The sequence below is a fragment of the Lytechinus variegatus genome, chromosome 3 (genome assembly GCF_018143015.1).
Source record: "Lytechinus variegatus isolate NC3 chromosome 3, Lvar_3.0, whole genome shotgun sequence".
Classification (NCBI taxonomy): Eukaryota; Metazoa; Echinodermata; class Echinoidea; order Temnopleuroida; family Toxopneustidae; genus Lytechinus; species Lytechinus variegatus.
The window spans coordinates 20,812,971-20,826,071 of record NC_054742.1 but is presented as its reverse complement, the minus strand read 5'-3'; the positions used below and the strand labels follow the sequence as shown (position 1 = coordinate 20,826,071).

The 13,101-nt window shown below is 34.8% G+C and overlaps 1 protein-coding gene across 1 annotated transcript; it reads left to right on the top strand.

Annotated features, from left to right (window-relative positions):
* Nucleotides 1-1,338: 1,338 nt before the first annotated feature.
* On the top strand, nt 1,339-12,864 carry LOC121410467 (GATA zinc finger domain-containing protein 1-like). Its single transcript, XM_041602577.1, has 4 exons — nt 1,339-1,825; nt 4,717-4,776; nt 6,168-6,348; nt 11,618-12,864. Exons 1-4 carry the CDS (start codon nt 1,505-1,507, stop codon nt 11,803-11,805), a joined length of 750 nt encoding a protein of 249 aa, XP_041458511.1. The 5' UTR covers nt 1,339-1,504; the 3' UTR covers nt 11,806-12,864.
* The last annotated feature ends 237 nt before the right edge of the window (nt 12,865-13,101 follow it).

The following is a 13,101-nucleotide window of genomic DNA, read 5'->3' as shown; positions in this document are numbered from 1 at the left end:
ATTTTGATTTTTGCTTCATATTAAGTTTCCTTGTGTGTATTTTGATCATTTAAAGGCTGAGAACCAAATTCATGAAATATACCAATCTAATAAGTAATTTACAAAACAGAAAAATATGTATTATAAAAGGTCCACCAAAGTGCTTTCACTTATACTTCTGGAACTAAAGAAAGGACATGTCTCTTTGAGGCATGTAAATATTCTACAAACTTTTGTACTTTTTTTCAGCATTTATAGGGGCATGCTTAGAGAATCTAACACTGCAAAAACGTAAAAGGATATAGCAACCGTAGATGTTAATGTAACAAAGAAAGAACTCTCTCTGTGTATAAGAAAGTGATATAATTGTCATTAATTTTATACAATTGTTTTAAGCTGTTAATATTAAGTATGTAATGTTGAGTGAGAGAAGAAGAATGGGAGATAATTACGTTGAGGAATATGACTTGTTGCATTTGAAGGAGTGTATGTTTTTTTTTCTTGTATGATGTTATCGATTTCATTTTTCTGAGCACTCTCTCATTACTAATACTAAACCATTCCTATCGTTTCCTCCCCCATATTATTTTCATCTTTGGTCTGAAATTGCCTTTGTCATGGTGTTTTACTTCACATATGCTGCATTTTATATCTTTTAAACCACATTTATACGCTTCATACATCGCCTTTGTATTTTGTACTCGAAGTTACAGCCATTTGGCTGCCACTTGTGCAATACTGATTTGAAGGGAATTCTATACCCTCCCCCCCCCCCCGAAATAAGATGTCAAACGGCTGTCATAATACTGCAAATTTCATATTTAAAAAAAGGGTTATTCAGCAAGACAGTTGTGACATTAATTTTTTGTGTTATTTTTTAGATTTTTAGATAACCGTTGTGTGCAAATTTTTTTTGAAGAAATAGTGAGTTGGTGATGTCATTGTTCCCTTGGTTGCATGCCAACCAGGATGAACATATTACTGATTTTGTTGTTTTATTTTCACATCTCAAATTTGATGACATTTTCTCAATTATAAGCTTGTGTTGACTTTTCTCTGTATTCAAATATAGTTTCTAAAATGAAAAAAAAAAGAAAAAAAAAGATTTAGCCAACAGCAAGTATCAGAATTTTCTTCGTTACTGGGAAGTAGCTATGAAAGAGTTGCATAAATTATAGCTAGAGTAGGCATATTATCAAAAGACGGGGTGGGGAAATTAGGAGTATACCGTATTTGATTTATCAATTTTATTTTTCAACCTGCTGACAATAAAATGCATATGCCGTAAGGGGCGCTAAACGACTGACTGTTCGCAAGACTGATTGCAGTTCCGAGTATTCAGATCAGTGGATTCGACAATTAACTCCATGCACGGAGTTCGGTCAGGCGAGCCCGGTCCCATCTGTATATTTCTGCGTACGGTACAGCTAGCTGAGTGAGTGTACCTAGCTTGCATGCTGCACGCGCGCGGGGATCGGACCGACTTAGTCTCAATCGAGTAAGGTCTACCACAAAAAGAGACAAAATGTCACTAGGACCTAAAACATATTGCTCTTCCTGTAAGACGTCGGTGACATGTATGTGGAGGAAAAAGAAGTCGGGCTCAGTAATCTGTAATGGTTGTTTTGTAAAGAATAACAATAGCGACGATTCTCAGAATAATTCAGCAAGTAGCAATGGAAACGGCCACGGTAAATCGAGTGGAAATGGAGCTGGAGGAGGAAAAAGCCAAGGAGGGAGGAAGTCGGGAAGGCCGGCCAAGAGGATGCGTTACAAGCAGATCGTGAATGCGGCAAAATCTCAGTCGACTAAAGGAAAGAATAGGCGAATCATATTTAAAAGAAATGTAAGCAAACATAAAAATTAAAAGATTTGAAAAGGTAGTACCCGGCGTAAGGGCACTAGTATTCAACCCGGCATAATTCAAAGATTTTGACATATTTCCAAAAATATTTAGAAATATGGAAACTATCTTCATTTCATACCTTTGTTATTTCCAGGGTAATCTGTTGTCGGTATTTTCTTTATCAATCTGTCGACTGTATGCGCGTAGGATCGAATTATGCGCCGATGGCCTTTTGCACTGAATTGCACTAGTATTCAACCTAGTGAGGATAGATAGCAAATCTCAAAAGGGTTTATATTGCTAAATTAGATTTAGATCTATGTAAGTATCTGGCTTTGATTAATTCCGTTTGGTCTCATCTCAAATCGTCTAGTCCATAGTCGGATGGGACAAGGGCAGATTGAGAGACAGGACCATCTTTCATCGCTAGGTTGAATACTAGTGCAGACGGGTTGAATACTAGTGCAAAAAACCGTCGCCGTATAATTCGATCGCCCGCGCACACAGTCGACTGGTTGAAGAAAAAAATAACGAAAAAAGAATAACCAGCATTTGCTCTTGGAAATAAGACGGGTCTGAAATTCAGGTGAATTCTATATTTCTATATATTTGAGGAAACTCTCCAAACGGGTTGAATACTAGTGCCCTTACGGTACGCGTAGGTAAAACCTTTGGAACAAAATAGCGTGTGTGAAAACAGAAAAATCAAAGAAACGGATCATGCAGATCAACGAAAATTTGAGAAAAATCACACATCCCCGTCGCATTGCCAATTGGAGGATCTCCATAGCATTAGTGATTGCATTATTCAAATGCTCATCACTTTCTCATTATTTGTTCGATTTTCCTAACTTTCTTTGTTCTTATTCTTTGATTTTTCTGTTTCGACACAACCCTACTTATTCCAAAGGTTTCATTCCCCTTTAAGTTCTGATCAACCAGGGAAGTGGGAGTTGCGCGACAGCCGAAGTAAGTCAATGTTTTTCTCCCTGTTAAGTTTATTTTTTTCCTGTTTTGGTGCATTTCAGTCCAAAATGGAATACTAATCTTTATTTTGGTACAGTTCTTTTTAAATATTTTTGTCTCGCCCACCAGAGGAGAAGGCGATGCTTAAAGATCCAATATCGTCCATCTGTCACAAACCTAATGACACATAACTCCACAACCGTAAATTGCTTTTCAATTGGATGGTAGATGAAGTTGGGGGACCTGTATGTTATGCTGCAGTCAGAGGTCACATGGTATGGTCAAAGGTCATTTTCAGGTCAACGTTAACATTTACATGCAAGACTCTTATGACACCTAACTCTGCAACCGTAAGTCACTTTTCAACCAAACTTGGATGGTAGATGGACTTGGAGGACCTGCATGTCATGCTGCAGTTGGAGGTCACATGGTAAGGTCAAAGGTCATTTTCAGGTCAATGTTAAAGTTAACATTCAAGACTCTCTTATGACACCTACATTGTAACTCTGCAACCGTAAGTCACTTTACAACCAAACATGGATGGTAGATGGACTTGGGGGACCTGCATGTTATGCTGCAGTTGGAGGTCACATGGTAAGGTCAAAGGTCATTTTCAGGTCAACGTTAAAGTTTACATGGAAGACTCTCTTATGACACCTAACTCTGCAGCTGTAAGTCACTTTTCAACAACCAAACTTGGATGGTAGATGGACCTGAGCGACGAACGCTATTTGCGATAAGGTCTATACTAGATTATTAGAGCCTGCCCGAGACTAGTAAAAGTAAATACATAGGTCTAGATGTATGTATCATTTCTCCCATTTCGGCTTACCTTTACTATCTAAATGTCATGTGATGTGTATGATGCCTCGTTCTAACACTGTCTAGAGTTAGTATCTATGCTCTCATAATCGATATCACAGTGGAAAGTTACTCCATAATTTCTAACATGAAATAAACATCAATTAAGAATTTAGCCCCGCAATATTCAGGAAAGTGTTCGGAATATTGATCTTGAAATGTGATTGAGAGGCTTGCTATGACATTTGCGAACAATACCTGGGGAGCGTTTCATGAAAGGACTTGTCGGACGTTTTATCCGACAAGTCCCATTTTATCCGACAGTTACTATAGTAACGGTGCCTCTCAGCCAATCAGAATCAAGGAAAGATGTCAGATCTGACAACTTGTCGGACAAAAATGTTGATGAAACGGTCCCCTGGTGAGGAAATTCTCTTGAAGTATATCTATGGGGATGGTAAACAAAATGTCAGGAATTTTTAAATGTGTTTAGGGTCTGTTTAACAAGTTTGCCTACAGTCTAGATTTTGACCATTGCAGTGTTCCTACAGTCATGGATAATCCTGGAAAAAAATTGTCATGGATTGGAAAGTCAGGGAATTTGGAAAATTTGTGAAAAGTCTTGGAAAAGTCATGGAATTGCTTTTGCCTCTTGGCTACATATATGGCAGCTTTCCAGTTGTGTCTTGCAACACTCATACTCTCTGGTCATGCTTGCTATTATAATTGGTGTTCATGATTTCCATTTTTCCAAGTTTTGTGACATCAACTCCCTGGACGTCACTGGAAGTCATGGAAAGGAGCAATTTAGTCATGGGAAAGCCATGGAAGAGTCATGGAATTCTGTTTTCAAATTTCTGTGGGAACCCTACCATTGGTTCTGCAGCAAATTTTTGTGCACAGACATATCATTCTTGTTTGTAAAATTTTGCGTCAAACTGTCATCAAGTTTCACTTTGATCGCCAACCCTCACAATATTTTTTTTACAATGCTGCAAGCATGCTAGAGGGTTTTTTTTTTTTTATAAAAAAAAAGAAAATTAAATAATATTTGATAGAACTGAACAAAGTATTACATGTCAAGTATGAACATCATTTCCATATTTATCCCTTTCACTGTGCAGCCTCTAAAAAGTCCAGCAACAGTGTCCACAAATGTGACCTCAGGCAGTGTATTCCACCAGGTGAGTAAACTGATGATCCTTGATGTTTTCTCTACCATGCGAGTACAAAAAAAAACTTGACTCCTCACAAATACCCAATTTAAGGAAAACATGTCATGAATGTATAATCATTATATATGGCTGGAAAGATTATTTCCTACCAAATAATTTGATATTATGTGGTATGTCTTCACACTTGGATTTCAGTAGGTATTCTTTGCAGGGATGTAAATTTTGATGTGCGCCAAAGTAAGGCATGACTGCAATGAATGAATCCAGTTGCCAATTATGTCATAATCCTACATAAGTAAGTTAACATTTTATCCATTTTCAATGAAATTATCTTGAGAATCGATACCAAAAGATGTTTTTTAAACAATTATAATGTAAATTATTGAAAAGGTGTTTTGAAATGGAGGATAATGCAACTGTTATAGGATTATGGCATCATTGACATTTGGATTCATTCATTGCAGTCATGCCTTACTTAGGTGCAAATAAAAATTTACATCACAGCAAAGAATACCTCCTGATCATCCAAGCTTTAAATATGTGTTCGTGACAAATTTATCCTTAAATTGAGGATTTGTGAGGCGTCAACTTTTAAACCCCCGCCAAACAAAGTTTGAAGGAGGTATGAATCAATTGCATCGTTGCAAATATTGTGCATCAAACAACTTTCTCAATTTTCAACCCATACTCTTGAAATTAGGACCACACTGTGGTCTTGGGGTAAAGATGTGCAAGACACATTTTTACACATGTTGAAAATTGGGTTGCTATGGTAACGGCATAAAATACCAAAAATTAGTTGCAAATTCTGCGCATCGATCTAATTTCTCAATTTTTAACCAATTCTCTTGAAATTTGGACCACACATTGGTCTTGGAGTAAAGATGTGCAAGACACATTTTCCGTGTATATTGAAAATTGTGTTGCCGTGGTAATGGCATAAAGTACAAAAAATTAGGTGCAAATCTTGCGCATTGAACTACTAGTACTTTCTCAATTTTCAACCAACTCTCTTTAAATTTGGACCACATTGGTCTTGGGGTAATGTTGTACAAGACACATTTTTTTTTATGTGTTGAAAATTGCATTGCCATGGTAACAACAAATTATGTGTCTAAAATTTGGTACAAATTTTTGGTTTAAATTTTTTATCAGTTTTAACCAAGTCTCATAGCTCAGATATTGGTCTTGTGGTTGAAATAGGCAAGACAGATTTTTCCCATGCGTTGGAAATTGTTGCCATGGTAATGCAGTGCAGCGGGGGTATTAATCATCTTCAATCATAGCTCTAGTTTTTACTCACACAATATATTATTAACGATTTGTAGTAACCTTTATTTACACAGCATTGGTATGATGCATACCATACTGACAAAAATTGTGATCTCTATTCCATGTAGGGTACATACTACCAAGTTGGTGACATTGTATCTCTGCTGGATGAGGATGGAGGTATATTCTATGCTCAACTGCGGGGATTTATGCAAGATCAGTACTCACAGAAAAGTGCTATTATCACATGGCTCCTTCCAACACAGGCGACAAATAAGAACAAGTTTGACCCAGCCACATACATTTTAGGTAATTGCAAATTATGAACCAATGCTATGATTGGTGTTATATTTTAGTACAGGAATATATACATGTAGTCAAGTTTGTCCAAAGCAAATCTGCTTGGGCTGAAGGAAATCAAAGAATATCATTCTCTTAATCATACACACATATTTTAAAAAAGGGTCTATTCTTTGTCATAAACCATTGAAAAGGCATACATGTGGAATAATATATTCATGACTTAGGGGTTAAGCACCTTGTAAGTAAACGTTTATTTATATGTATACATGTACATGTATGTTAAAATTAATAACTCTTTATATTTTGATGGATTTGTCACATTTTCAGGTTTCTGCTTTTGTTAGAAAATACATCAATGTGAATTCCTCTTTCAGGAAAAGGCTATTGTGAAACCTTTAATGTATTCAGAGTTCTTTAGTTCAAAAGTATGTTTTACTTACTTATTTTGGAGGAATTTTTTGTCTCTTCTGAATAAAGTTCGGCAGAGACCTAGTGATCACTAGATCAGGGCAAGTCCAAGAATTCACACACGTTACGTATGGGACATTTTAGAGGCTTTTGATGATGACCTGAAAAATAGTGTCAAATGGCTTTGATTAGATTGGATACCTTTATGATGGTAGACATCTAGGAGAAGAATAATCATGCAAAAAATGGTGACATATGACCTTGACCTTTTAGAGAGAAGATGTGCTGTTACGTAAGGGACGCAGAAAAAATACCATTTTGAAACATTTTTTCAAGTTGAGAATTCTCTGAAAGTATTTCATTTGACAACTTGTAACTTAGTGTGATTGAAGTCACAACACTCTAGTATATGTAAGGCAAGTTTCACGTCATAAGCCAAAACCCTCTAATTACAGAATTAAACAAATTAATGACTTGTTACGTATGGGACATTTTGTCCCCATAGAGAACGTACACAATTTTCCCCATTATTTCAAAAATTTAAGTAATTTAAAATATGGAAATAACAAAAAAAATCTTTTAAAATTTTCTATTGAGACACACTTGATATGACTGAAAAGGAAATGAGCAATTTCAACAGTTTTTCTTCTTGTTTTTCATGGTTTCATGAATTTCTTACGTATTTCTAATGTTCTTTATTTTTTCATATTTTTCAATTTTTCCATTTTCCCCCCTGTGATTGTTTTCTTTAATCAGTATTCATAACAAATCAGTCTTTAAAAACTAAAGAAAAGGTAAATAATCACTTTTTAGAACACTCTTGAAATTTGTTTTTCTTCATTCACTTTGTACACAAATCTCCCCATTGACATTGTGTGTAAATGTCCCATACGTAACATGTCCCATAGGAAACATTTTTTTGAACTTTTAATTAAAAATTAAACTATATTTTCAAAACTTTTTGTGGTATAACATTTTCATACTTGATAAATTTGAACTTCCCAGAGATGCAACAATGCTAGTATTGTTATCGTGAGAAATAACTTTAAAAATCTTTCTCAAAAATGTTATGTATGGGACATTCCATCCTTGGACAAGACCTACATGTAATTTGAATATTTAATTAGATGACACCATGTTTTTCCCCCAACAAGTAATAAGATGTTAGGGGGTCCATGTTCCACCTATGACTAAATCTGACAAGTTTTGTGTTGAATTTTTATGAGTTTTTATAAGCCAGTTCACGGTTAGCTCATGATCAACTTTTCTCAAATGACCTTTGTGATTTTTCACTATCATTTTCAAATGTAGATGTTGCGGAAGCTTTACCGGAAGAGTAATCAAATTCTAAGAACAAATGGCATTGTAAAGAGTATAGACTAGGTGACTAGAATAGTACATCAGGAATAAAGTTTGGAAATCTGTTTATTGTCTGCCTTTGGCACATTTGACTTTTGTCTAGGCTACTGTCAAATATCAGTGATTATGAAGGCTCTATTTATAACTCTTCAGCTTGGATGTGATAAACTGAATATTTTGAAAGGAATACACGTACATGAATAATCATCAAATCACCAATGCCTATGTCAGTGAATTTAAAAGCCACCTACAAATGTCCTTTTTCTGCTCGCGCGCAGTTTGTCCCAATGCCCATTTTACCAATTATGCAAATTAGGTGCCCCAAATTAGCATAAACATGTATATTATCAATTTTTTCTTGCTGAAATTTTAAGATTCAAAATTTGGGCTTTCTTACCCTACCAAAGATAACTTCTTAAATTAAAGATGAAATTTTGCCTTCCAGGGTGACCTTTTCTTGGACTTGCCCATTACTGTTACAAAAATTAAAGTTTTTTGGTCAATTTGCTCTCATTTCTTTATTTCTGCATAATTTACGTTTATACATGTACTTGGTACATATGGTCCTTGGGTAATACCACTTGTGAAAATATGAGAGTGGTGGGGGTTAAAGGTAATCTAGGGGTCAAAAAATCAAATTATATGAGGTTATGTTCATCCTTTGTTGAAGATTTTTTATCAACTTGCTCTCATTTCTTTATTTGTGCATCAATTTTGATCAAACTTGGTTTGAATGATCCTTGGGTGATACCACATGTTTCTTGTTCACTGATCTGAATATTATCTGGATGGGCTGTCGCATGCTGATTGGCTATTCAGAAATGAAGTCACTGGTGAGGAGCGGTCGCCATCTTGAGACCATCAAAAACATGTTGGCTTAATTGCACTAGAAGGCATAGGCTTCCATCTTTTTTCACTAATAAACTTGTATTAGTCTCTTGGTTTATGTGTGTAATATTTATTCATAAATTGTGATAATGATGATAGAAGAAAAAGAGGAACCCAGGGTTTTGGGAGGAGATATAGTCCCATATATACCTTTTGTGTGAGCGCAATAAATAGTAATGTCACAGAGTGTATACTCTGTGACAAATATCACTAGGCAAGACAAAACTCACAAAAAAATCACCAGGGATAAATTTTCAGTTCAATGAGTGATTCTTAGCTTGAAGAAATATAACCCACTGCTATTAAATACAAAGAGGAGAATGTTCACTACCATTGAATGTTACTTCTGAGAAAACAGGGATTAAGTTAACAAGTCTATTGAACATAATGTACCCTCACACAATTATTGTGCAAAGGTGACAAAATGAGGATTAGATGTTATTGAAATTTAAGGAGTCTTTTCATTATTTCCAAAGTCAATACTTGATGCCCTAATTAGGCAGACCCTGTTCATTTTGCAGAGAAGGTGTAATGCAAGAGCTTATCATTCTCAATCCAATGAGGTTTGAAATGAGACTACCAGCAGTGTTCAAAATAAGGGGAGCACTATGATTCATTTACAGAATAACAAATTGCGTCTAATCAAAATGTAAACCAAAATAAGAAAAATTAATATGGATGATTTTTTAGGAAAAATAATTGACCATTTATACCCATAATAAATAATCAAATTAATGCAAAATGATGCTAAAAACATCAGACAAAGCTGTAATAATAATTCATGATGATAATTGGTAATATGCCTAATGATATTTGAAAATAATAAAAAATTTCAAAAATTAATGCAACAGGACCTAATAGTTAAATGATAATGATCAATTACTTAAAGGTCAAGTCCACCCCAACAAAAAGTTGATTTGAATAAAAAGAGAAAAATCCAACAAACATAACACTGAAAATTTCATCAAAATCGGATGTAAAATAAGAAAGTTACTATATTTGAAAATTTTATTATGTGAAATAGGAAATATTCTAATTTTCTCCTCATTGTCAAGTGAAACAACGATTAATTCTGTCCAGAACATGTGATTGTTTAATACTATATGGCTCAGTCAAGTTGGTCCTTATTGTCGAATCTGTAAAAAATAAAATATTGTATTATTCAAACAATAAGAAAAAAGAAATAGTGAGTGAGGGACATCATACACTGTCTCATTTGCATGTCACTGAGTTGTGCATATCACTGTTTTGTGAAAAATAAGTGGAACTTTAAAATGTCATAACTTATTTTTTAACCTATTTTGATGAAATTTTCAGCGTCATGTTAGTTTGAATTTTCTCTATTCATTTAAATCAACATTTTTCTGGGGTGGACTTGGCCTTTAAAGGTCAAATCCACCCCAGATGAATGTTGATTTGAATAAAATAATAGAGAAAAATCAAATGATGTCATCAGTTTCCTCATTTGCATACTGATCAGGATGTGCATATAAAGTTTTTGTGAAATTAAGTGAAACTTTAAAATGTCAAATTTTTCAGTGTTTTGCTCGTTGAATTTTTCTCCTTTTATTCTAATCAACGTTTGACTGGGGTGGACTTGTCCTTTAAAATCGAACGAAGATTTGATAAACAAAAATTGGATTCTGTGTTTTCATCATTGTGAAAATGAATCATATTAGTTAATAAAATCGCAAGGGTTGGTCCAATTTAGGATTTTAAGGAAAGGAACAAATTAATGAATCAAAATCAATATGGAGCATGATGAAAAAGCTATTTATTAGTTACCACCATCGTACTGCACATGAAATAAATACTAAATAATTATGAACATGGGAAAGGTCTATTGCAGCTGGGATGCAAGGTTATCTTTACAAACAACAAAATAAATAAAGGATTTACAAATAGAAAAGATCAAAGTGTAGAAGGAGAGAATTAAGAATATCAAAGAGAGGAGTTCTAGGGAAAAAGAAAGAAGGGAGCGAAAAACTCTAAGAAATAAAGATAGTAAAACATGTTCATATACCGGAAGGCTTCAAGAAATAATTACTATTATGATAAAAAGAATATCATAATAGAGCCAGGGTATTAGCCTTGCCAAAAATGATATAAGTTTTTATTTTCTGCGATGCTAACACATGTATGTGAAAGGCATATATACATTTACAATCCTGTCCACTTCGCAAAACAAACAGCTTTATTTGTGGTGTTGATGGTCCTAAATGGCAGGCAATGGCGTCAGTCCATGACACTGACTTCGCCACCCATCCAGATAATATTCAGATCAGTGGTCTTGTTGAGAATGATGGGGTCAAAAGGTCAAGTGTTATTCAACTTGTTCTTAATTCTTTATTTCTACATAAATTATAATCACACTTGGTACTTGGTACAAATGATCACTTGGTATTACCACATGTTTGTTCATTAGGATGATGGGGTCAAAGGTAAAATAGTGTTTGTTGAAATTACAATTGTCCAATTTCAAATAAAATTAAGTCAAATTTGAGGAGGAAATTATTTCCCGAGTGCTCCAACATGCTATGCCGTCATTCACCATACTTATTTTGATGCATAAATCTTCTAGTTATCATTTTGATTGATTTTATATCATTCTTTGTGACAGGTCCAGAGGAAGAGCTCCCTCGGTCTCTTGAGTTTATGGAATTTGTTTGCCATGCCCCATCAGACTACTATCGCCTTGTCAAGAGTCCTTACCCAGTAGTACCAATAAAAGAAGAACCAGGATTTGTATGGTCAAGTGTATTTCCAGGCAGCAAACCAACAACAGCAAATGTATTTGGTGAATCATGACAGAGATTTTAGCTTTAGTTTTGAATATTGTGCAACCTCTGGAAAAAGATTGCAAGAACTTGATATGAGATCATCATTCCCTTTTATGATGTACTGTATACGCAGTTGCAGTTGAAACTGCAGCACTAAAATGAATGAATCATGGACATGTATTTTAGGTGATGTAAACCATTTTACTGTGAACATTTTAAAGGTAATGTGTATTTATGGCACAATAGCACATTTCATAATGAGGGCTCATTGCCCCTGTTTACAATAACAGGTGCCCTTTTTTAATCCAAGATCATTTCAAGCTGTAAGATCCTAGAGGGCTGACAGAGAGGACTGTCTTGAATATTGGTATTTTATGGAAAGAAAGGTGGAGAGAGAGAGAAAAAAAACCAGGTTTTTACTTTTCATGCATTTTCTGGAGTCAGAATGTGTCAAAAATATCACAAACAATCTGAGAAATCATCCACAATTCTTCATAGAAATTTCCTAAACTTAGTAGCAGTCATTTGGTTGGCACAACCTATTAGCATCTGTGCTTGTACAGAGTGAATAATCACTGAAATCAAGGTGGTTTGCAGCAGAATTTGATGTCTCAGGATTATCAGGCATAGTAAAATACACACAAAAAACCCTCACATGCACTTTGAAGTAACAAGACATGATGATTGAACAAAGAGTAAATCGTCGATCTGGCACTGCACGGTGGCTGCCAGACCCACAATCAATTGGGCAAAGCAGATTTTCAGAGTATTTCATTTCATGTCTATTTTGAACAATAAATTATGGATTTTCATTTTCAATTGACGTTACAAATCATCATTGCTAATGGATAGGAGTGACATTGATCTTAGATTTTTGTATCAAGTTTAAACCTCCAGCATTTATGGACACTGCCTTTTTCAGGAAATCAGCTGTCATCTTGGATGGTATCATGAAATTCATGATCGTGATTCTAGGATAATTGGAACTGGCTGGGGAGGGGATTCAAAGACTTAAAGGACAAGTCCACCCCAACAAAAACTTGATTTGAATAAAAAGAGAAAAATTCAAGAAGCATAACACTGAAAATTTCATCAAAATCGGATGTAAAATAAGAAAGTTATGGCATTTTAAAGTATCGCTTCATTTCACAAAACAGTTATATGCACATCTTGGTCGGTATGCAAATGAGGAAGTGATGACATCACTCACTCACTATTTCTTTTGTATTTTATTATAGGAAATATTTTTATGTTTTCGTCATTGTCATGTGAAATGAAGTTTCAATCCTCCCTGAACACGTGGAATTCTATTATTTCAACATTT